The 26,465-nt window shown below is 47.2% G+C and overlaps 1 protein-coding gene across 3 annotated transcripts in view; it reads right to left on the bottom strand.

The window, feature by feature from the left end:
• Positions 1-26,465, bottom strand: part of LOC147705978 (protein-glutamine gamma-glutamyltransferase 6-like) — a 322,464-nt gene that overhangs the window by 187,726 nt on the left and 108,273 nt on the right. For all 3 annotated transcript variants that reach the window (XM_086932438.1, XM_086932437.1, XM_086932439.1), the window contains exon 2: positions 498-671. In XM_086932438.1, coding sequence (XP_086788564.1) covers positions 498-671 — 174 coding nt within the window. The remainder of the gene's footprint in view (positions 1-497; positions 672-26,465) is intronic.

The raw sequence follows: 26,465 nt of genomic DNA, 5'->3' as shown, positions 1-26,465 counted from the left end.
GTTATAATGGAAATATTGGCATCTAAAGAGAAGTGTGTGATGAGAATCACCTGTTTTTGAGGTCTATGGTTTGGATATTCCTTTCAATGTCTTGGCTGTGTGCTGCAGATTGCCTGACTCTGCAGACAGTGTGTGACTGAGATTGCCTGCATGAGAGAGAGGTCAGTGATTAGGATGTCCTGCCCCTATGTTAAATGCCTCATCAGGACAAACCATCACTATGTGAGTGTGTAGTGGAGATGACTTCATGGTATGGTGTTTTTGCTGGGAACATTGCTTACTTTTGTGAGCTGGCTGTGTGGCAGACATTTTATGTTGTTCGAGTGAGTCTTTTGAGGCTCCTTGTCTGTGAGGTAAAGTGTTGTGGTTGCTAATACCATTGTATGTTGTTTGTTTGTGTGATATGGATGATCTGTTTCTGTTGATGTCGTGCTGTGCTCTGAGGCAGTCATGTTTGTGTACATAGTGTAATTGTCCTTACTCATATGGAACTGTACCTGTCATAATAACAAACTGAAGCTCGTCCTCTTTCGAGACATCTCTGTTGAAGGTCAATTGGATCTTGAAAGGCTGACTTCTTCTCACGATCAGGTCTTCACTTACATAGTTATCTGTGTGGTGCTCTATGCTGTTTTCTTCAAAGCGCAAATCGTACAGCTTCAATCGTAAACCTGTGACAAAAATATGAAAACGTGAATGCCATTTCCTTTGTATTACTTCAAGATATTGAAGTGCCATAAGATAATTTACCTCCATGCTCTGAACAGACTTTAGTCAGTGATAATTAGATATGTGCTAATTTTTCTTACATTGTGCACACTGTAGAAGCCCACTGCAGGTAAAAAATTCATTAGAAGCTCTCTAGATTTAAGCGTTCGATTTCTGCCACAATACTCACACCTACATACGGGAAATGCGAGCTATTTATCAAGGATATGATAGCGAATAACCTGGAAAATATTGTCGAAATCACTGTGGCACCTGCTTGGAACAGCTTGTAAAAGGCTATGTGCAGACCCATGATAAATGTGGCAGGTGCATGTGAGGGCAGAGCAGGTGAGAGGAGAATTTAGGAGGGCATTTTTGGTTCCTCATGCAGGGCAGGAGCAGGACAAGAGCGGGCGCACAACTTTCATTCAATCCTCTTTCCCTACATCAACTGCCAGATCCAATTCACTGTTTATTTTGCTTGTGCTTCTCTCCTGAACCTCTTGTGTGTAGATCAATCCTGCTTTTATGTGAATCATTTCAATATTACATTAAATGCAGACACCATCTTCAAATGACCATTTTGCTCAGAGATATGTTATATCCTGGTTATTTACGTATGTGTATCCCAGTTTACCTATCTGTCTGCTACTCAGCCAGGGTGAGTATTGAGAGTGGAATGTTGGAGTGACAGTGATGCTTGGAATATTTGAGTGCCTGTGTGGGTGAGGTGTGACAGTTGGAAGAAGGGCTGAGCAGCAGGCAGGCTGCTCCTGGTGGGGCTGAAGGGCAGATGTACATGGAAACCAACTTATTGTACCAGAATGCCATCCTGCAACATGATCTTAATAAAGAATAAAGAAACACTTTTAATACAACTCGACTATGTCTGGCAAGATACAACATATTTTTGGCAACGACCTGGATAAAGACCCCAGCAAGATAGCAATAACTATTTATTTATTTTATTTAGCAGCTTATAGAACGCGCGGCTACCCCCAACGGGGGTGTCCCGGCGCTGCGGTCTAGGGCAGCACAGCAGTCAGGCGCAGCTAGAGGTTGGAGAACAGCCAGGTTTTCAATTTGCGTCGGAACACTAGTTCAGATGTGGTCAGCCGAAGACACAGATGTAGGCTGCTCCACAGTTTAGCCGTCACAACAGCAAAGGCTCTTCCCCCCTTTCTAGAGCGACGAAAGCGGGGAGAGTAGAGGAGACGAAGATGATTAAATCTAAGAGCTTGGGCAGACTGATCCGGCTTTAGCCTGCATCTGAGATAGGCCGGGCCAAGGCCATTGAGCGCCCTGAAGACCAGGACTAAAGATTTAAATTGGATGCGATGGGCAGCCAGTAAAGTTTCATCAGATATGGAGTAATTGAATGGCGGAAGGGAATGTTGCATATCAGCCTAGATGTAGCATTCTGTATCAACTGTAGCCGTTTGATCAAATATGCTGGAGCTCCAGCATACATGGCGTTAGAATAATCCAGGTGAGAAGTGATTATGGCATGAATGGCGGTCCTGCGCGAGTCTAGGGGGAGAAAAGGAAGAATTTTCCTAATCATATGGAGTTTACCAAAGCAGGACGAGGTTACCTTATTAATTTGAGTCTTACATGACAGTTCATTGTCAAATTGAGACCCCAGGTTGATTTAACTGGTACCGGGGGACGGTTAAGCTCCGATGGCCACCACAGTATAGAGGGAAGTGGGGTGCTTTGATTGAAGAATAGTACCTCGGTTTTATCGGTGTTCAACTTGAGGGTGTTGAGAGTCATCCAGGAGGATATGTTGGTGAGGCAGTGTCTGAAGTTGGCAAAGCTGCCTTCAGAGTGATCTCTAAATGAAAACACAAGCTGAGTGTCATCAGCATAAGAGATCACTTTGAACCCATCAGGATTCAACAGCCTCAGCCAGAGAAGATAGACATTGAAAAGAGAGGGCTCAGTGCAGCCACCTGCGGTACCCCGCAACAAAGCGGTTTATCCTCTGAAGCATAAGGCCAAAGGTAGACCTGCTGCGTTCTGCCCATCAAAAAAGATCTAATCCAGGCCAAAGGGGTATCCCGTATCCCAAGACTGGACAGTCTATCTAACAGGATGGCATGTGGGACGGTGTCAAACGGCACGGATAAGTCAAGGAGCACCAACATGGCCTCCTTGCCTGCATCCACGCATTCACGAATGGTCTCGGATAACTCTAGTAGTGCAGTTTCCGTGCTGAATCCGGATCTAAAACCGGACTGTGAGTCATGGAGTAGTGATCTGGACTCCAGATAGCCGGCTAATTGCTCTTGTACAACTTTCTTGAGTATTTTAGAAGGCTTATGGAGGAGCGAGATCGGGCGATAATTGCTGAACACTGAAGGGTCAGCATCAGCCTTCTTTAAAATGGGGATCAACATCCCTCTGGCTGGCTCTTTTCAATCATAGGTATGCCTCCTTACCTTGTATCACCTGGATTCCCTTGGATAATAAAGATTGCTACCCTTATCTACCTTTTCATGCCATGTCTCTCTATTGGACCTCCTTGATATTCTTAGACTATCGTATTTCAAATTCTAATTGCATTCTGAAATTTGATAAGAAAAGGAACGTCCCTCTTCTTTTATGTGTCAATCCACCTCTTTCGAAACAGAAGTTACCAATGCTCCTCAGCATCTTCAGGCCGTTTTCTGCAAATACATAGGGGATAATCCTTCTAAAACATTTATTTTTAGGTGTGTTGTTTTCCTCTGACGTGCGATATGAACCTGTTGAGTAGTTTGTGAGAAACCAGCATTGTTTTCCACTGGGAGGCAGAAACCAGTATGCAAAAGCTAATACCATGAGTAACAAGCATTGGCATAGCCAACAGGTCACGCATTTGGGACCTGCTGCATAACTAAATACTTGTAAGGTCCCAAAGGTGAGACCTATTGGCTATGCCAATGCATGACTGAATGACTGCAGAAATATTATAACCACCTTAAATCACCATTTAAGAGGCCCAGGGGAGCGCCTGATTTACAAGTGCGCAGTCGTAGAGGCGCTTGTGCGAGTTATTCTTTGCACACGGGTCCTGGTGGTAAAGGGACATAGATGCAAAAGGAAGATAAGGCCCACTGCAGAAGTGTTAAGCTGCCTCTTTCTGGCTTACCTTCCACGATACTAAAGCTACGGGCACCAGCACAATGCATTCTGATGGCACGAGGATCAAGTGTAAGGGCTAAGCACTGCAGGATACAAAGATTGTGTATGAGTTAAGCACTGCATAGTATGCGGGTGGTGTGTGTGGACTTAGCCATGCTGGGTACGAGGGTCAGGCTTTTAGGGTACTGTGTTTATGTTTGACAGCTGAGCATTGAAATATAAAGGAACTCTTTAAAATGGCTGACATTAGTCGCCTTTGATGGCTGTGAACTGCATGGAGCAGGAGCCAATGAGTGATGAGTGCTGAGTGCTTTGGTCATGATTCAAAAGTCAGCACTTTGAAACAGGGGTCAAGTCTGAGGGATGACATGGGTCATGTGTGGAGGCTGAGCACCAGGTGATACACTGGTTTTAAGTTAAGACAAATTTCTGTCAGATCAGAGCGGGAGATACGATGGTGATATTAGTCATATTTTGAGGGCTGAGAACTGCAGAGCACAGAGGTCGAGTGTGACGGTTCAGCACTGTAGGCACGCGTGGAAGGGAAGAACAATGCAGGGCACAAGAGCCGGGTGTTAAGACTCAGCACGTCTGCGCACACACAACCCCTAGGATGAGCACTGCAGGGCAAAGGAACCTGAGAATTGCAGTGGGCATATGTGAGGGCTCAGCACTACATGTGTTAGGAACGAGCACTACACAGGGTGAACACTACATCTAAGAAATATATGTGAGGGCTGTGGACTGCGAGCTGAAGGGGCCTTTTGGGCGTGCTGGTAACTCATGCAGTCTTACAAATATAGGGTACAGGGGGTGGCTTGAGTGGTAGAGGAGCACTCCTGGGTGAAAGGGACTCGAAGGAGTGGTGTGCGCGAGGTTCTAGACTTATGTGCGAGTTGAACACTTCAGATAATGCGTCTTGTGTGAGGACTGAGACAAATAATGGCATTCACAGCTCCTGCCACCTTTTAATAGAACTTTGCACCACCTCCGACCACCAAAACAAGCGCGGTCGCGAAAGTAAAAGCGACCGTGCTGGGTTAATTAGTAACCAGATACTGGAATGCAGAGAAACCACCCCCTCTGAGGCACTGGTTATAGCTACCACGAGGTTTCCAATTACCGCCAATGAGATAATTGGAGACAGATGGGATTGAAGCGCCCGAGGACCCTAGGCCATCGAACAAACACGGCAGGACAATCACCCACGTTGCAGCAATTGCATAGGTATACTAGTACTGGAAACTTCTTATGCGCTGTGGTCTCACCTCCCAGCCTTTACCATCTTTCTTCTGTGGACAGTGGACACCCGGTGGCATTAGTGTCCCAAGTTTAGAACTGAGACAAGTTAAAATCTACGTTCAAATAGGGCACTCACTAGAGGAGCCGTATTATTACTACATAAGGGCCTCACAAGTTTTCTGTGTGTTCCCTAAAACATCATCTCCCCTGTTGGCACACTGACAAACACAAACTAAAAATGCCACTCCCTACACAGTTATTTTGCTTGGGGAGCGTCTCCAGAAGGTACAAGAACAGCAGCGTGGCTACTCACAGACTTTCAAAGAGGGGACATTTGCAATATTTTCCTTCAACAAGTCCTCTCTGAGTAATTCTCAAACTGAACTAAATGTGCACATCAATGAAGTACATGTTTGATCCACTCACATTCAACAGAGAAATCTGAAACCTTCATTCTATTTACTAATCTAACAAACCATTTTGGAAATGATGGACCCAGGGCAAATTCCATTCATACCACAGTCACTAAAATTATCATCCTTTAAACTCAAGGGGGTGATTGGGGGGGAGGGAGGGGGGGGCAAACACGGGGTTTACTAATTCTACTCTCCTAGAAGAGACCACTAAAAATGTAATTGATCTAACAATTTCTACACCAGCCAGATGGGACTGTTCTCAGCTCACATGTTTTAGTTCGGGTTTAGGGATGATATCGCACATAGCCTACACCTTGCACTACCCAGGACCTTAACGAACAAGTTACTTACCTTCGGTAACAATATATCTGTAAGAGACATATATTAGTTATAGCATCCTTACCTTAGAATTACCCCCAGGTGTCAGATCCGGAGCCATTTTTTCGTAGCAGTGCACCTAGGCATCGATAGGTGGCGTCCGTAGACTCTGCGTTCGTCGTCGTGGTTCACGGGATGACGTTGCGGTATCTACTTAGACGCAGCCCACGCATGCTGACGTCAGTTCTTTACACGACATTCCACGCCAGAAGAGCAGAGCTTTGCAATACACTGATCACTGGTGCACAAAACTAGGGCCCTGAAAGGAAGACCTTACCCTTAGAAGTAAGTTCGCAGAACGGGGAGGATGGGTGGGCGGTAAGGAATCTATAACTAATATATGTCTTTTACAAATATATTGTTACCAAAGGTAAGTAACTTGTTCATCTGAAAGAGACTATTAGTTATAGATTCCTTAACTTAGAATAGATACCCCAGCAATACCAACCCCGGAGGTGGTTCTGTAAACTAAGTTTACACCGGGAAGTCCTGGAGAGCAGAATGGACAAAGAATCGGTCTCTACAGACGTGAGAGTCCAGGCAGTAGTGTTTGGTGAACGTGTGCAGAGATGCCCACGTGGCTGCCTGGCAGATATCATGAAGGGGAACTCCACATCCCAAAGCAGTAGTGGCTGCCATCGCCCGGGTGGAATGGGCGCGCAATCCTACTGGAGGCTCCTTCTTTGCCAAAGAGTAACACATTTTAATGCAAAGAATGACCCACTAAGATATGGTCAGTTTTTGCACGGCCTGACCTTTTTTGGCACCCACATAGCCAACAAAGAGTTGGTCTTCCACACAGAATTGTCTTGTGCGATCCAGATAAAAAGATAGCACACGTTTTGGTTCCAGACAGTGGAGCCTCTCTTCCTCTTTTGAAGGGTGCGGAAAGAAGGTGGGCAAAGTGATGGTTTGACCAATGTGGAAAGAAGTAACCATTTTGGGAAGAAAGGAAGGACAACCTTATCCAGATGAACATCAAGAAAAGGAGGCTTGGAGGACAGAGCCTGAAGCTCACTCACCCTGCGAGCAGAAGTGATGGCCACCGGGAAAGTAGCCTTTAAAGTTAAAAGTCTGAGAGGACAGTTATGTAGGGGCTCGAAAGGAGAGCACATAAGGTATGTCAGAACTAAGTTCAAGTCCCACTGAGGCATTAGCAAAGGAATTGGAGGAAAGAGGTGAGTAATGCCCTTAAGGAATCTATTTACAATGGGGGACTTGAAAAGAGAAGGCTGATCAGGCAGCCGAAGAAAGGCGGAGATGGCTGAAAGATCGCCCTTAAGTGTGCCCAGAGCGGAACCCTGCTGGGCCCAAGAAAGGAGGAACAAAAGAAATTCAGAAAGAGGAGCAGAGAGGGGATCCACAGCCTTTGCTGTGCACCATGCCACAAATTTGTTTCATCTACAGGAATATACCATCTTAGTGGAGGGACGCCTTGCTGCCAAGATAACATTACAGACTTTGGGAGGAAGGTCAAAAGCCTTCAGCTGTTGCCGCTCAATCTCCACGCAAGGAGGTGGAGGCTGGATAGTTTAGGGTGGAGGACCGTTCCCTATTGCTGTGACAGAAGATCCTCCTGAAGAGAAAGTCGGATCGGAGGATTGATGGCCAAATGTAACAGCTCCAGATACCAGACTCTTCGTGCCCAATCCGGAGCAACAAGAAAAGGCTTGGGCCCGGTCGCGCCTGATCTTCTTCAGCACTCTGGGCAGACGTGGTATAGGCGGAAAAGCGTACAGAAGACCGCAACTGCAATCGCCGAGCGAGTGCCGCCTTGGAAACTCTAATGCTCAGAACTGCTGACATTGCACGTTCTCTTCGGTATTGAAACGATCTAACCAAGGCTCTCCCTACTGCTGAACCACCAACGAGTGAAGACGCCATTCGTGATCCATCATGCACCTGCAGATGAGTTTGTCTGCCCTGGCGTTCAGTGAACCTGCCAGGAGTTGAACCACCGGGGATATGCCCTGATGTTCCAACCATGTCCAGAGGCGAAGAGCCTCTTGACATAGGGTCGGTGACCCCACCGCGCCTGTTTGTTGTAGTACCACATGGCGGTGGTGTTGTCCTTTGTTAGATTTGGGGGTCTCTGGTTGGCAGAGGTAGGTGCATTTTTACCAAATAGGGACCCTTGCGTCTAGTCAGGGTAAGGGGGTAGACTCCTAAAATAACCCCTGCTCAACCCCTAGGTAGCTTGGCACGAGCAGGTAGGCTTATCTCAGAGGCAGTGTGTAAAGCATTTGTGAACACATACAGTAACCCAGTGACAACACTACAGATGGACACAACACCACGATGGACTACACCTACAAGTCGTAGTATAAAAATAAGTATTTTTATATAGAGTTAACACAAGACAACAAACGACAAAAATCCACAATACTGTTTTTTAAAAATGGTAGAAAAGGCTTAGTTCTCTTTAAATGTAAAATGTAACACTTTGAGTTCAATGTACCGTTGGATGTGCGATGCTATACAACGAAAGTGTTGCAGAGAAGGTGATGTGTCGGTTCCTTACACGCAAGAACGGTAATTCGTCGGGTCCCTACTGCTGCGAAGGAGATGCGTCGGTTCTTCTCCGTGTGGGGAGGTGATGCGTCGGTTTCTTACTGCGCTTCCGTGGCGATGCGACCAGCAGCACTGTGATGCGATGAAGATCCGGTGCAATGAAACAAAATTAGGTCTTCTTCTTGATGCGACACGATGCGTGCACACCCGACGACCATGCGGCAACAAAATCATTCTTCTGAGCTGTGACAGACCCTGCGACAAGCTTCTCCGGTGATGCGACGTCATCTGCAGCGACTGCGACACTATTCTCCTGTGATGCGAGGCGCTATCGATGCAATGCGACAGTGGCAGCAGCGACACCCTTCTTCAGTGATGTGATGACAGCGGCTGCGGTAGCGCCACGCTTCTTTTTTGTGAGCTGCGCTTCCAGCTCCTTGTGACACGCAGTCCCTCAGACGGCCCAGCACAACAGCAGGCACTTCACAAGAACTCTGGGGAGCTGGTTGGTGAAGTCTGTTGTCCCTGAGACTTCAGCAGGAGGCACGCTTTATCTCAAGCCTTGGAGATCCTTCACAAGTTGATGTGAAAGCAGCACAAAGTCCTTTCTCCTTTCTTTGGCAGTCAGGCAAACACTGCAGGCCAATCCCCCAAGCAGCACTCAGCTTAGGGATAGTCTCCTCCTCAGTTTCTTTGGTTCCACTCCTCAGCAAATGTTCTTCTTGTTTCCCAAAAGTGATCTAAAGTTCTGGGGTTTGGGTCCCCTCTTTTATACTCATTTTCCCTTGAAGGCAGAGAGGGCTTTGCCTAGTCCAAACCAGTTCTGGTCAGTCCTGGAGCACTTTGTTGACAAGACTCCTTCTTTCCTTTCGCAGTGTAGGCCAAGGACATCAGACGCACCACAGGAGGTGGAGCCAGCATTGTGGAGCAAAGGCACAGCCCTATTCAGGTCCCAGGTGCAACTTCTCCCTCCCATCTACATGCAGATCTCTCTATTCAGCCCTGTGCTGACTCCCCCTGTCTCCTGGAATCCCTCAGCCCCTGTCACTCAAACTCCAGACAAGGAATACACAACCTAGCAGAGGCTTGGATAGTTAGGCAAGAAAATACCTACTTTCTAAAAGTGGTATTTTCAAACACAGAATGTTAAAACCAACTTTACTAAAAGATGTATTTTATCATTCTGTGTTCAGGCATACTAAACTCGAATTTCTACCTAGTTCCATGAGTCAGTTAGGATTATAAGATGTAATAATCAAACTGCCCATTCTGGCCTATGTGGAATAGTTAGCCTTGCAATAGTGAAAAACTAAAAGGGCTGTAATTCCCTATTAGGACATACCACACACATCAGAGCATGCCCTACCTTTTACCTACAATGCACCCTGTCCTTGGGCCTAATATAGGGGTAACTAATATGCAGAAAAGGGAAGGTTTAGGGACTGGCAAGTGGGTGCACTTGCCCAGTCAACATGGCAGTACCAGGTTGCACACAGGCTCTGCTATGGTAGAGCGGGGACACACTTTTACAGGTTGCTTCTGTGGGCGGCACAACCAGTACTGCAAGCCCACCAGCAGCATTTGATTTACAAGCCCTGGGCACACTCAGTGCACTGTACCAGGGTCTGACAAGTAAACCAAACCAACCAATCATGGAATCACTAATCCATACATCAATTTACCATAGGGAGCACCCGCACTGTGGCACTGAATAGCAGTGGCACAGTGCCCAAAGCATCTATAACCAGTAAAATGACATGAAGCAACAGCAAAAAATGGAAGGGAGACCCTCACCAACAGTGCCATGTCTAACATCCGTGAACACCTGCACTACTCTTCCCCGCACAGAGGAAAGGAATGGCTTCAGTGCAAGATGAATTGCACGGAGCTCCAGAAGGTTGATGTGGAGCCCAGACTCCGCTGAACACCAGAGGCCTCTGATCTCCGACTCTCCCATGTGGCCGCCCCATCCCTGAAGTGATGCATCTGTCACCACTGTGAACTCCGGTTGGGGAAGGGAGAGGGATCTGCCCTTGACCCAATCCTGGTTCATTACCCACCACTGCAGCTGGCGCACAGTGCCCTCCGAGTTCTGGACGCAATCAGAAAGATTCTGCAGATGCTGTGCCCACTGGAACTTCAGGTGCCAATGCAGAGCACGCATCTCAATCAGGATTTAGACCAAACCATAGCATTGAAACAGAAATTCTGCACATCGTGGACAATGCTCTACTGGCCCTCGACCGCAACAAAATCTGTCTCCTAATCCTGCTAAAACTTTCATCGGTATTCGACAAGGCAAACCATACCAAAATACTAGATCACCTGGGAAAAAGGATGGGCTTAGAGGGTACAGTCATAAATTGGCTTTGTTCATTCTTAGAAAACAGATAGCAAAAATTCAGAGTGAACTAAACATTACCTGCTTCATCCAGAAATGTTATTGGAGTAACACAGGTCTCGACACTATCCCATACTCTATTCAATTTGTATGTAGAGGGATTCACAGAAATCTTACATTAAGCAAACATCTCATTCCACATCAAGATCACATCAATAGAAGAGATCGGTATCATGAACCAGGCACTAAAGAGAACCATCGATTGGCTAACGAGTAATCACCTCAAGCTTAACCCACAGAAAACTGAATTCCTTCTGATTTCCCCCCAGAAAGGTGCTATGAATATCGTGGAGTGAACCAAACTAATCAGAGCGCTAAACTGTATTCCAAGGATTGTAGATTCAACAAAATCCCTGGGCGTTATGCTAGATAAAAACCTGAACATGCTTGCACATATTAACATGATGACAAAGAACGCCCACTTCCATTTAAGCTACCTCAGAAAACTGAAACTGTTCATAAATAACTCAGACCTTAAAACAGCAGTTCAGGAACTTGTCATATCAAGGATCAAGTATGGTTGCAAAACACTAGCTAGTCTTCCTAAGATTTCAACAGCACCACTAAAAGCCTGTCTCAAAGCGGCCAAAAGACTTATAACTGGGTCCAGAAAATTAAACCACATCACCCCTCATCTGAAAGTGCTCAAATGGCTGCCCTTCGAAGCAAGAATACAACTAAAAATGGCATGTATCACTCACAAAGCGATTCACTACAATTCACCAATGAACCTAGCCCAGAAAATCACTCTATCAGGAGGATGCAGGGTGTCCCGGAGTCATGGAGGTCTATTACTAAAACCGTCCCTCTTCCGAAACAAAAGAACTTATGAACGAGCTTTCTCTGGCGCAACATTAAGAATTTGGAACGCTCTCCCCCCTAACATTAGACATATCTCGTCAATCGCTGCTTTTAAAAATGCAGCCAAATACTTTTTTATGAGCAAATTCCTTCCATAAATACACTTCGACCTCTAACATCATTTTGGCCTTATAAAGATGATTATCAAGCACAAATGTTTTTTCACATATCAATGTACAATTAATTTATGACTTTGTAGCATAACTGTTTCTAGTAACTTGCTGTACACTGATTAGGTCTACTGAAACTGCATGACGTCCGTGATGTTCTAAGTTGAAAGATTTGCAGATGTAAAGTGCTCAGATACCCTATTAGGGTCATGTTCGAGGTATATAAAACACTAAATAAATAAATATGCCACCAGGCATGATCCACCAGCAGGATGCAGGAGGCCATGAGGCCCAGCAGCCTCAGGATCATTCTGACCGAAACCCAGGATAGAGGCTGAAAGATCAGAATCATAGCCTGAATTTCCCAGACTCGCTGCTCAGGAGGATAGGCCCGAAATTCCATTGTGTCCAGAACCACTCCAATGAAGAGGAGCTTCTGAGAGGGACTAAGGTGTGACTTCAGCACATTGAAAGAGAACCCCAGCAATTGCAGGAGGTGCGCCGTAGTCTGGACAGCATGGGGCGAGCCCTCCTTCAACAGCCAGTCATCGAGATATGGGAAACCTGGAACCCCTGATCTGCGCAGATGAGCTGCAAGTTTAACGCTACCATCCAATCTCCAGTGTCGAGAGCAGACAGAACCTGAGCCAAAGTGAGCATCTTGAACTTCTCCTTCCGGAGGAACCGGTTGACGTCCCTGAGGCCCAAGATAGGACGCAGGCCCTTGTCCATTCTAGGTACAAGAAAGTAGTGAGAATAGCAACCATCACCTACTTCTGGCACAGGGGCACGCTCTCGGGCTCCCTTGGCCAAGAGAGTCGCAACTTCCTGGCGTACAAGGGCCAAGTGATCCTCTGACATGCGAAGGAATTGAGGTGGCATGGAAGGAGGGGTAGTCTCGAAAGGGAGGGTGGTAGCCCCTTCAGACTATCTGCAAAACCCAGACGTCTGATGTGATGTTTTGCCAGTGGTGGTGGTGATGGCGAATCCTGCTGCCCAATGGCGCTTGATGGGCCTGAAAGGCTGGACTAGGAGGGTTTGGAGGCAGCTGCAGAGGTTGCGCTGGTGGCCTGGCCCGCTCCCTGGTCCCTGAACCATGGCGGTTGAATCCACGTCCCCGGACACGCAGAGGCTGGACAGCTTCAGCTGGCCTGTGGCTCTGGGTGGAACGTGGCAGGGCATCCCTTCCACAGCCACAAAAAGGGCAAAAAGCAACCTGCACTGGGCGGTAGGTGGAAGCGATGGGTAAGGATCTGGCCGTAGTCCTAGAATCCCTAAAGCGCTCAAGCGCGATGTCTGCCTTGTTGCCAAACAGGCGACGGCCATCAAAGAGCAAGTCCAGAAGCGTTGCTTGGACATCACCTGAGAAGACAGTGGACCTCAACCAGGCTTAGCGTCTCAGTGCTACTGACGCGGAAATCATCCTGCCCAGTGAGTCGACGGTGTCCAGCTCACATGAGATGGCGAAATTCGCTGCCTCTCCCTTCGGCAAAAGCACAGGAGAGCACTGTGGCCGTATCTGCGCAACCGTGTCCCACACCAGGTGGGAGTAACAGCCCAATAGACATACAGTGTTCACCGCAGTCCCAAGCTTGAGGAAGAAAACATCTTCCCAAGGTGGTCCAGCTTCTTGGATTCCCTATCAGGTGGTGTGTTAGGGAATGCACCTTTGGACGTGGAGGCTTGGGCTAACAAGCTCTCTGGGGTAGGAGGGGAAGAGAGGAAAATGTGGTCACCCGGGGCCGGGCCGTGGCATCAGGCAATCACCCTGTCCACAGGAGGCCTAGTGTTGGGCTTGGACCAAGTGCCCCGAAGGATGTCCGTAAGGCCCTCATTGAACAGCAGCAGGGGCTCCAAAAGAGGCCGCTGGCGTCTGAAGCACCTTGGTCAGGAGGTTAGTCCTGACTGCCACAGTAGGAAGCTCAAGGTTCAGGGCCTCGGCTGCCCTAAGCAACACAGCTGCATAATACACACCCTCCTTCGTTGCCAGGGTAGGGGAGAAGAGCATGGCAAGGTCTAGGGAGGTATCCAGACCACTGACATCACCCAACTCCTCGCTCCAGTCCGGTTCCTCTCACTGGTCTGCAAGAGAGTCCACAGACTCCTCCCAGTCCTCCTCACCCTCTCCTAGTAGCTACTCAGGGTAGTAGAAAATATAAGGGGAGAAAAGGTGTACAAAAGTACCAGTCAACACCGGTCCCGATGTCGAATGATGTCAGTCTGGCTCCGTGTATTGAATGAGGGGGAGGCCGGGGATGATGCTGACGTGGGACACAACCGGTATCCGAGGCGGCGGAGGTGTCGTCACTGGATTCAGCACCAAAGGAGGTGTCACAAGGCTGACCGTCTCCCTTGGGGGCCCTGCAGCACCGGAACCGCATCCGCGGGGCCAGAGTGCACGCCAAAGGAGTTGGGCTGCCTGAAGATGAAGTGCAAGGCTTCGTAAGAGCTTTGAACCTGGGCAGGGGTCTGTTCAGCTACCTGAATGGGGTGGAAGGCTGGAGTCTACCCAATAGGATCCTCTGGCGGAGCCAGACAACTACCTTCCGCTTCCCGCTTTATGTCGACCAACAGGCGGGGCGAACGCGAAGAGCGACAATGCTTATTTGCCTTCTTCTTGTGCTTTGACTTACCCGAAGATGAAGCATTCGATGACGAGTTGTGGTGGTGGCTTCGTGACCAGTCCCGTGACCTCCCTCTTGACCCGGACCTCGAACAGCATGGAGCGGACTGCTGGGACCCGAGAAGCTTTCGGACTGCTCCCACAAAGACTTCGCGTTCATGGCCCGGCAGTCGGAGCACGACTTCGGGTCTTGGTCGCGCTCCAGGCACCAAAGGTGCACGAGGTGCAGGTCTGTGACCGACAACAATTTGTGACAGGAGTCACAAGCCTTGTAGCCGGTCCAACGTGACACAACCCTCTGGGCTATAGGAGTCGATCAACTTGAAAAAGGTGTAGACAAAAGTCGAAAAAACAGAGTCAAAAAGTGACTCGAGGTACCGCTCTCTCTAGATCTGCACTGGTTGGCGCGGAAAAAGAAAGAACTGACGTCAGCGCGCGAGGGCGATGTCTAAGTAGATACAGCAATGTCATCCCGGCGACCACGATGACGAACGCAGTCGACCGACGCCACCTATCGACGCGCAGTGGTACTGCTACGAAAACATTTCTCCTGATCCAGTCTGACGCCTGGGGATAATTCTAAGGAGAGGAATCTATAACTAATAGTCTCTTTCAGATACTTTCTTTCCAACTGAAAGTGACTCTCAGGGCTCTTCACTCTTTCCACCATAGATGCAAGAGAATGCTTGCACACAATCAGTCAAAGAAAGAACATTGTGGAAATACACCAACATTTTCTGTGCATAATACAAATGCCAAGGAACAAAAACACCACCAACAGCTCAGGGAAGCCACATAACAAGCACTGGCATCCTCAGCAAGCCAGGTGCACAATTCCATAAATAATACAATGGTCCCACCTTGCCAATTATGAAAAGTGAATGCTGAAGCATTGTGGGAATTTTGTTGCCTAATATAAAATGTTCCAGATTGATAAATCTTCAAACTCAAAACGATTGCAATATTATTTAATAGTCCAACGTTTAGAGATAAAATAATTCACAGTTTAATTCACAATGTATTTTATGGTGATCCAAGTTAGTAGTTGAGAGTGAGCCATTATTGCAGCTGCAGCTTTATATGGATGTGGTAGTTATTTCTCAGGCTTCCGGTTAACAGGAGTCAAATTGATGGGCAATTTCTCATCAAGCTAACAATCACTTTAATCCTGAACGAGTTCCAAGAGATAAATAAACATACGGAAAGTACCAAACTAATGACTAGATATCATGTAACGGGTAACCCGGGAAGAAGAATGCATGACAATGACAAAATATATTTCTTGTCAAACACAGAGAGTAAAGCCTCCACAAATAAATGATTTGGTTTCCAAAATATAGGTGGGACAAATGCAAACACTCATTTACATAAAATGATGGTCTGGACCATAAACTCACAACCTATACAAGTGAATGGGATTGAGACACAAGAGTATGTTAGGGATGAGCTGCTGCCAATCATCATCAATTTAATCCCTGGGGTCAGAGACAGATGTCAGTGCAAGTGTTAAGGGATCACTTTGCCAAGTTTAGCTCATTTCTTCACAATGCTGATCCACAGGTTCTTTGCTGGGCACTTCCAGGCATAACTTTTGATAAGATAAACATCTGTAAATATAGCTTGCCAAGCAGTTGTGAGACAGACTAGAGTTTGATCATGGTAACACCTCTGGAGTCATAATTATATCCTGAGTGCTGCTTACACGCCTGCCTTGAATGCCTCTGAGATTTCAGGATAAGAAGATAAGTGTATTTAATCATCAGTGTGCACGGAAGTGTCAGGGTACAAAGTGCATTGTACAGTGTGAACAAGAAGACACATTTTGAATTACCTCCCTAAAACAGAGAGCTTACTGTCAGGGAAGTGTCTTTTACTCAAGGAGAAACAGGAGAGGAAAATATTCTGCATAACAGACACAAAAGGACCAGCACTGAGAAGATGGTGTAAGCCAAGGGGTCTCAAACGTTGTGAGAAATGAGGCCCTCGTGGAGCGATAGGAAGCACAGACTGTTAAAAAGATGCCAGTGCATGCCAGTAGGAGTCAAGGACCCAAACCAACAAACAGACAGCAACAATACTGGCACCCAAGCAGTCCCATACAACACAAATGCTGCCAGTCAATGCACAAGCCAGCAAACACAGACAAATGGGGCATGATTCAATAGAAAGTAGGAAGTAAAGGAGCATGGAAGAAGCTTTCATGTTCACTTAGCTGACTAAATCATATTTGAAGTAGAGGACACACTTGTGTCACGACCTAATCAATCCTTTGCCTCTCATTAGAGAAACCACTTCTTAAATGTGCATACATTCTAAGTCTCTGCCCTCTCTGGGGTGATCACGCTTCAATACCAATAGAGTGCTTCCTGCATGCTCCTTCAAACGTTTGCCTCTTTGCTAAAATCATACACATGCACAACTCTAATTGAGTAACTTCATTCCTTTTATACAAACATAATACACACTTAGGTTTACAAGATCGCTTCATCTTCCTCACAAATTGTATATCCCAGTGTAGGACCTCTCTTTTCCAAATTGTCTGCTTTATACCTCGTCTTTATGGGCCTGTCAATGGCCTTTGACTGCATCAACAGAACAAAAATGTGGCAACTCCTTTAAGAGATGGGTTTAGATGCTAATATAGGTCATTTATTAGCATCATTACACAAGAACACTAAGGCTAGGGTCAGGCTGGGGCAAAGTGGTGAAGTATGGAACGAGATCAGTGTCGGGAGTTTGGCAAAGTTGATTCTTCGCACCCTTGCTATTTATTCTCTATATCAATAAGCTCAGCTCTGAGTTCATTTCTAGTGCTCCTAATGTTCCTGGGATAAGCGTCGTCCCATTGCCAGTCTTCAAATATGTGGACAATACTGTATTATTTGCCCGCACACCCAATGTATTAGTGGATTCTTTCTCACATTTTATGGCCAAGCTTAAGTTAACAACTAACTTCGCGAAATCATTTATAATGTCCTGTGATCCCAAGCGTGTTAAAACAACAAGCATTGCAGATGCCCTAACCCTCTAACTAGTACAGGCCCTTTTTTAGGTCTTGCCTACGCAGAGCGCATGTGCTCCATAGGAAAATGACCTTAAGCTATTGCTTCGGTTTTTATCCCAAAAACGTGCACGCGTTCCATTGCCTTCAATGGCTACGCGTGCAGGTTTGGCGATTCCCTTGCGGGAGCGAGCTTGACACCATATGTTTGTAATTAACTTACCCACATGGTGCCTCTGGCTTGCTCCTGGAAGGGAAACGCTTTGTGTGCTGTCGGCAGCACTCCCCTAAACCCTTCCACTTTCAGCGCGTGCACTTGTTATCTGAATGCAGCAGAGACTTAAAGTCCACATTTTATTCCACTAAACTCAATCACAGTCCAAAAATGGGCGGAACAGCGTGCCATATGTCCACGGAAAGGCGTACCGTACAAATGCCACTAGGAAATTTAGAAAAACAAATCATACATGAACCTCCACAAAAGATTGGGAGCATGATAAGAAAAACTTCCCCCTCGGTTATAGTGTCTTGTCGATTGTGCAACTGTCACACATGCATTGTTGCGCGTTCTCTAATGCGTCACAACCATCGCTTCAGACACGTCACCAACAGGAAAAGAATTACAAACACACTTCCACCTTCAAGCCGAAGGATGGCGCTACTGATGCCGAACTGCACATACCAGAGGTAGGAATGACTGGCCTCCAGAGAGGCCCGCAGCATGCCTCTTAAAGTTCAACCACAGGAAAATGTAAACACTGAAACGGCTAGGAACGCCTGTGCAAGGTGTAATTATATTTCATAACTCACCACAGGGGAACCCAAAGACACGAGCTTCGACGCATTCCGTAACCTGTTCAGTGCTTTAAGAGCACCTCCCAGACAGGTGGTACAATGTTCACGAACCTAAACAAATATGCACGGCCTCCGCCAGCGTTATCAGAGGACTAGAGATCTGGGCAATGCAGAATGCAGCGCTATTTCAGCAAACTTCCAGCATTAGCACGTGCTGAGAGACTCCTCAGCCATGCACCATCACACTAAACATTTCTGTCAAGCAATGCATGACTGGAAAACTGTATCCCCATCGAATCCAAATATGGGACATGGGAGTGAACAAAACCATTTTAGCATCGGTTAAGGGGAGGAGAGCCCCCCACTGTGAATGTATTTTAAACGAGGAGAAAGTGAGACATTTAAAGTGCATTTTACAGGGGGGCACACACACTGGCCAATAATCTCAAAGTTCTGCCCCTCAGGCAACAAAAATTTTAAACATGATCTATAAAAACCCTCAATCAGGTTTAGCAGTATGGACAAGCAGGGACTGGTCAGCAGTCAATAATGACAGAAGCCAAGGGATAGGAAAGAATGGCTTTCAAGCAGGATAAGCAATAATGCCTTCCGTGAGTCCCACCCCTGCGCTCATTGATGGACCCACAGAGTCCAGGTTCGGTTGTTGGATCAGGACTAGGGTGTCGCCTCTGGATATACATCTTAGAGCATATATTGTGGCTGGCTTTGTAATATCCATTCCTATGGGTTATTTGCTGCAGTCCCGGGACTAACTCTACATAACTTATACTTCGGTTGTATAATACCCATTCTATGAGGTTTCTTCGCTGCTGCTCCTGTCTGGACTCCTCAGAACATATAGCTGGGGCTAGATGCAAATGCATCAGTGTCACACCTGAATGTGAATGTAATACCCATTCTGATGAGTTTTCGCCCCTGCCGCTCTCGTGAGGGTTCCTCAGAGAGCATATACTATGGCTGTTGCTTAATGGTGACTCCTTTGCCTCAAGTGGACAGACTCAGAAGAGCATATATACTGTTGGAAGTTGTACTAAGCCATTACTGTGGGCTGCTGCCTGCCAAACCCCGAGGGCACATACGCTCCAAACGTCTTCTGCAAGCTTATCAACTAGAACGAGGGATGGGTAATACTGGCTAACTGAATCCATTAGGCCAGGCCTTTTCCAGGAAATTTACAACTGTCTGAATCAATATAAACAGTTCCTCTGGAGAGTATTGTATTAACATCAGAGAATAATGGAGTCCAGATACATTTGGGGTCATTTCAGAAAGTCTAGTAAGTTTGTAAAAAACAAGTCATACAGCACCTTTCCGCCCACTCTTAAATGCTTTGTGAATTGGCCCAAAAAGATCTAAAATGTCAAATAGACACACAGTAGAAATTGAAAGGACTGTGCCCTCTTGCACTTTTAATGCTAGGGAGGTGGACATTGTGAGGCATATTTGCAAAGACATGTAGGAGTAAGTAAAATAGTACTCCTGTAGTACCCCTTTCCATACTCATAAATGCTTTTGCGCATTGCCTATATGTATTTCTTAGTCCTTCTTTGTGCTTCCTATAGGGCGGCCAGATCTTGAAAATCAAAAACCTGGACATTCCACAAACATAGAAATAGAACTTCAAATTTGCATCAAATGAGAAGGATACAATTAGCTAACATACAATGCACAATAGTGAGGCACTAAAGGAAAGTAAATGCAACTTTTACACACAGTATCATCCATTTTAACTAAACTGTGATTGGAGGATGCAATAACATGAAATGTTGCTTCTTTCTCTCCAGTTGACCCTCTTTGCAAAGAGGGACATGTGCAAAATTGACTGAAAATTGCTGGGGCAGAAGGTGAGAAACCAGGGCTGTCCCTGCAAATCCAGGATCCTTGGTCATCCTACCTTGGCACCAGCTACAGTCCGTGGAAGAAATTCTGATTAAGTAGGACTTCCTGTATCACTAACATTCCAAAAGATAGTGCTTACAAACAGCCCGATTCTTTCACACTTAGAGGCACATTCATTATTAGCCACATTAAAACTGTGTTACCCTATTTCACATCTTCCAAATGATGCTAACTCTTACAAGCAGTCGGATCTACCACATTATTTCATTCATTTATTTTATCTGTTCAGCTACTGGAACATAAAATGAACTCACTAAAAAGGATCTTTGGCATATCCTTTAATGTGAGCCAATTCCTGGGAAATGGAGGAACGTTCATAGATGGGCATCACACTGCAGTGGATATTTTTCCCAGACAAGCCTCATTTTAACACTTTCTACAAATTGAATCCAAGGCGGATCTTATGAAACAAAAGTTAAATGCGAATCATACTGGACTATGACTGTTGGCACGTTGTGATCCAAAACAGTGGGAGTAGACAATTTAAAGGGGTGAATCGCAGCCGTTTTTGGGACATTGCTATCTGCACGGCGACTAGGAGAATAGAGGGAACTTTGCCCGGATTACTGGCGACTTCAACCCAACGAAGGCGGGCTGCTTCAATTGTGAAGTGAGGGAGCGGGACTGCAAATCCCAGGCAGTAGTGCGCGAAGGAGATCCAGCGCACCTGGGATTCTTCCCGCCCCCCTCCCCCTTGGCAGCATATCATGGCTCGCAGCCGTTTTTGGGACATTGCTATCTGTACGGCGACTTGGAGAATAGAGGAAACTTTGCCCGGATTACTGGCGACTTCAGCCCAACGAAGGCGGGCTGCTTCAATTGTGAAGTGAGGGAGCAGGACTGCGAGTCCCAGGGGGTAGTGCGCGAAGGAGATCCAGCGCACCTGGGACTTTTCCCGCCCCCCTCCCCCTTGGCAGCATATCGCGGCTCGCGGACCCCGCTCCACGGGGGCCGCTCGCAGCCGTTTTAGGGACATTGCTATCTGCACGGCGACTTGGAGAATAGAGGGAACTTTGCCCGGATTACTGGCGACTTCAGCCCAATGAAGGCGGGCTGCTTCAATTGTGAAGTGAGGGAGCGGGACTGCGAGTCCCAGGCGGTAGTGCGCGAAGGAGGTCCAGCGCACCTGGGTCTCTTCCCGCCCCATTACTCCTCTTACTACCATATAAGGAATCCAACAACGTGTCTCGCGCGACGCGCCCGTGCGAAGCCCGGGCAAAGGGCGGGCCGTTTGAGGCCATTCGAGAACGGTCGAGACCGGGACCGGGCTACCCCCCTTGCCCCTCTTATCACTCTAGAGTTCCAACGCCCAGTCTTGACAACGAACTATGGCGACCAGAGAAACCAGGAGCAAGAGCACGTTGGCTGCTGGAACAGCGAAAGGTACTTTGGATAACTACTTTGTCAAAGCGGGGTCTCTATTGATTGACGAGACAACGATACTAGAAAGGCGCATATCACAATAAATTGATTGGGTTCGGAGATCTTCCATAGGGCCCATAGCGCATGAAAGACTCCAGAGAACAGACTGGACTGTACCGCCCCAGAGAATAGAGAAAACGTCACTGTTGGGATCTTAGCCACATCTAATTTAAACAATTCCACCCTGTATAACATTGATAACGACATGAGTGCTCCGGATGAACTTAGTCTCTTACCCCTACCCCCACCCCATACCCAAGCACAACAGACCCTCCCCTCACCCATTGATAACATAGCTAACACAGATGTGACCATTGATGCCACAGACTGCCTTACGCAGGGGGAAAGGGAAGGTGCCATACCAAAAAGGAAAAGAGGGGCGCAAAATAATGGAGGGCGTAAAGCTAAAATCCCCAAGCCCAACGAAGTAGCAGATGGTACTAAACTAGGAGCAAGCAAAAAGGGGCCCATCTCAACTGATAAAACCACACCTTCAATTACTGTCTCACCGCCACCGCAGACACCTAGTGAGGAAATTACATACCCGTCTGTAACCATAGATGTTCATGATTTGACTCTACCTAGGATTGAAGCTCTTTTAAAGACATTATTAAGCCCCTTGGTTACACGCCTATCAAAAATCGAATCAAGGCTAGCGTCCACAGAACAAACATCGGCACAGTTTGCTGGCTTCTATAAGACAAATAATACTATAGCGAAAGATGGGATTGAGCCGAGGAGCAAGAAGGTCACATCTAAACCTCCTCTCAAGGATGCTGTGCTAGCTCCAAAAACACCACACACACCAACTTCTTTAGCACATGACGCTACTACTCCAGCCATCGATTCTACATCACAAACACTTCCTCTGTCAGCACTAACTGTCACTTCTCAGGTGGCAGATGGCAATTTAACATCTAACCGCCCACACAAAGAAACCCACGCCCAACAAGACGCACATGCCACTACAAAAAAACATAGGCCTGTGAACTTGCCGCCGGAGGCCAGCCCTTATACAGTCATTCTGACTGGGGTTCCAGAGTTGAAGTCCGATTCTAAAGAATATGTATTCGCTCTAAAGAACAAGGTCACCAACTGGCTCTCCATGAACAGACCTTTACCCCATGGGATTACTAGTGAGGTCCTTACGGTCAGGAGAGTCCCATGGTTGGGCCACACAGAGAAATCGATCACAGGAGACTGTGTTATAATCAATTTTAGAGACCCCAGGACGGTCTCCCATATCTGCAACTGGCCACACCTTGAACAAGGGACATCCATCCAGTCGCTACCCCTATCCTTTTTCTATCCACCTGTGTACAATTCATATGAGGCAGAGGGCTGGCACACTATTCCCAGGGGGGGGAGAGGTTGGGTCGATAGAGCTAGGATTGATTTCCAGTACCCCAGACCACGCCAGCAATATCAGCCAGATTTCTTTCCAACATTCAATAGATATAGTTGTTTGGACATGGTGGACTGACTGGAACAAGGCAGGAGGTGGGAGATGGGCGACTTCAAGGGAACACACAATGAAGGAAACATTATCCCCCACACCACATGCTCTGCTAGCCTTCCAAAAGAAAATTATAGTGGCGAGGATCATAACAACACTATAGGAATTTTTCCAAACTATACGGGCCTCCCACTCACTCCAGAGGATTCTAGACCTGAGGTACGGGAACAACCCCTTAGTGTTTTAACACAGGGTAGTATAGGTAACATAGCGACACCCACTACTGCTGCTGCTGAATCATTTTAACTCAATATATTGTCCTGGAACGTGGCCGGCCTAAGGAATAAATCTAACTGCCCCGTTTGGAGTTCTTTTATTGAGGGCAAGGATATATGCCTATTTCAGGAAACCTGGGCCAGAGAAGCTGTTTTTCGAACAGGCTTCGCAGCTTTCTCAATCCCGGCGAAATGGGGAGGGAAGGGGCGTCCCTCGGGAGGCCTTGAAACCTGGGTGGCTACAGGCCTGGGATGCAAAGCTTCACTAATTACCTCAACTTCTAAAGACATCCTTGAGGTTTTGCTGGAGTGGCCAAACACGAGTAGGTTGATTGTGGTGAACATCTATTCCAGACCAATAAATATCACAAATGAGTCAGACACCATCGAGCAACTCTCGGAATTCCTTAGTGACATCCCTCAGGGTACACCATTTTTGGTGGGTGGCGATTTCAACTGCCACTTTGAGCCTCTCCCAGGCTTATTGGATGGGCTATCTCAGGAGGAGGACGCGGTCTGGTTGGTACCCCCTTCGGTAGCCCCCCACCTAAAGCCTGGACACACCTAGCCCTTCAAATCACTGCCCTAACTTTGAAGTGGGGCATCCGTGCTTGTAACGGACGCATAGGCTCAGACATTCCACCAAAATGTACTTACCATAGAGAAGGTAGGGAGTCCAGATTAGACTATATCTTGGTTCACCTTTCCATGTGGCCACATATCATTGACTGCCAGGTAACAACTAGAGAAGACAGCGACCACAATGCCATAGAACTAATATATGCGGTTTCTGGCTCAGAGGGCAGAGGGGTCGAATTGGATGACGCTGCCCCAGAACTGACATTGACAAACAACAGACGGCGAGTGAGGTGGGAGAAGTTAGTCTCCAACTCCGGGAAGGTCTGTGAACTTTACTCCCGGCTCATTCCGACCTTTGAAAAGGTGTGCAGGGTAATGGAGCTCCCCGCTCACCAGGATATACTCAAGGAGCTAGGGATGGCACACAATAATCTTATTGAGTCAGTGGCTGAGGGCTTTTTCACCACAGGAAAGAGGCGCCACTATGACCGCCCCAATTGGTATAATCAGGCTTGTCGGAAGGCCAAACTGGATCTTCTGGCATCCATCAAGGATGGTGCAGATAGGCCCGTTATCCAGGCAAGAATAAGGGATTATAAATACCTGATCACCAATGCCAAAAGCGAATGGGAGCAAGAAAAATGGGAAAATCTTGCTACTACATTAGCCATTAGGGACTCCCGCAAATTCTGGCGTATTGTTAACACAGGGTTAGAGGAGTTAGCACCAGCAATCGAACCTTACATCTCAGCTAAGACATGGCAGGACCACTTCTACTCCCTTTACAAAGCCCCCGATGATGATACTAATGAGACCCCACTGAACATTGGTGCAACTACAGAGGCAGATCCTTTCACAGAGATGGAAGTCCGTGCAGCTATTGCAGGGCTGGCAACAGGCAAAGCCCCCGGATTGGACGGACTGCCGGGGGACCTATTTAAGCACGAGCCATATGTATGGGCACCCTATTTGGTCTTGATATTTAACGCTTTTCTTAAGGGCATGGAGGTACCCTGCACTTGGCTGGGCGCAGAGATTGTTCCCATATTTAAGAAGGGATCACCTCTGCTCCCAGCCGACTACAGGCCTATTAGCCTCATAGATGTATCCCAGAATCTATTTGGGAGGCTGATACTTGATCGCCTCCAAACCTGGATAGAGGACTTTTCCATTCTTAGTCCCTACCAGGCGGGATTCAGATGAGGGGTCTCCACTACGGACCAGATATTCCGCCTGAACCTCCTGTATTGGAAGACTGCAGTACTCGAAGGCGGCAGCTTGTACACGGTATTCGTGGACCTGCGAGCCGCCTTCGACCTAGTACCCAGAGACAAACTCTGGATTGTACTGTTCGAGTTGGGCATCCCGGTTGATATCCTGACTATCCTGATGAGGCTGCACCAGGGAAATTACGCACAAGTTATTTGCGGCAGAAATGGGGCACTCTCAGACAGGTTCTCAGTCGACGGGGGGTGAGACAGAGTTGTGTGCTCGCACCGACCCTGTTCTGCCTCTTTGTCAACGGGGTAATTGCCCATTTGACTGGGATCGATGACATCGATGCTCCCAAGTTGAACAGAAGCAGGGTGCCCGCTAGAATGTTTGCGGAGGACACCCTGCTGCTGTCCAAATCCCCAAAGGGAAAACAAAGAGTCCTGGATGGGTTTTCAGCATTCTGTGTCGAGCGGGGGCTTGAGATCAATGCGTTAAAAACCAAATTCATGATTCTCAACTCCCCCCCTCTACGACACGCCCCAACCCTACTATAGGTTCGACAAGATTAGAGAGGGTTTTTACCTTTGAATACCTGGGTGTAACCATCAATCAGGATATGACGTGGGACACGCACCGGGCAAAGGCCCACATGAAAATGGTCCAACTAACGGGAGGCATTTCCAGGATGATGAGCAGGTCGACCTATAAACCCTTTAGCGCTGCCCTTGAAATTTACAAAATGCAGGCTAGAGGGGCAGTCCTAAATGGAGGGGAATTGTGGGGTCATTGTCCCGCTCAAAACCTACAGATCATTGAGAACAATTTTATTAGGCAATTGGCGGCATTACCCGCAAGTACCCCGCTCCTCCCACTAAGACTTGACTAGGACTGAGACCCATTGTGGAGGAACTGGGATTAAGACCAATCACCATCTGGCGCTGCATCTGGAGCACGCCCGAACTTACGAGTTACAGGAGCGAGCTCCAAGAGATTCTCTGTCTACCCAAATCAAGACAAATCTCATGGTTAAGATACATCAGACAAACATGCCAGAATTTGGTTAGACCAGAATTATGGCTAGATCCAGTAAATACATGCACCAGGATACCTCCTAAACTCTTAGTGAGAGACTTTCGTGAGATGAAGCTCACAGCCACAACGGGGAACTTACGGGAGGGGTCCCTGTCAGAATTGTTCATCAAGTCCAAAGACGTGTATTTACTTGAATGAACTAGATGACATTTCTCCCAACCTCACAAGAAAATTTTTCCTGCAATGGCGATATGGCACACTTCCCACAAGGGCTTTTATCAAACACTGGGCCCAGTCTCCATCAAGAGAGCAGTGCCCATCATGCTCACACCATCTGGAAGATGATCTGCACATAATATTCTTCTGCAAGGCTTACCGAAGATCTAGAAAA

The sequence above is a fragment of the Lissotriton vulgaris genome, chromosome 7 (genome assembly GCF_964263255.1).
Source record: "Lissotriton vulgaris chromosome 7, aLisVul1.2, whole genome shotgun sequence".
NCBI lineage: Eukaryota > Metazoa > Chordata > Amphibia > Caudata > Salamandridae > Lissotriton > Lissotriton vulgaris.
Note: the sequence above shows the minus strand (reverse complement) of the source record. Positions and strands in the feature narration are given on the sequence as shown.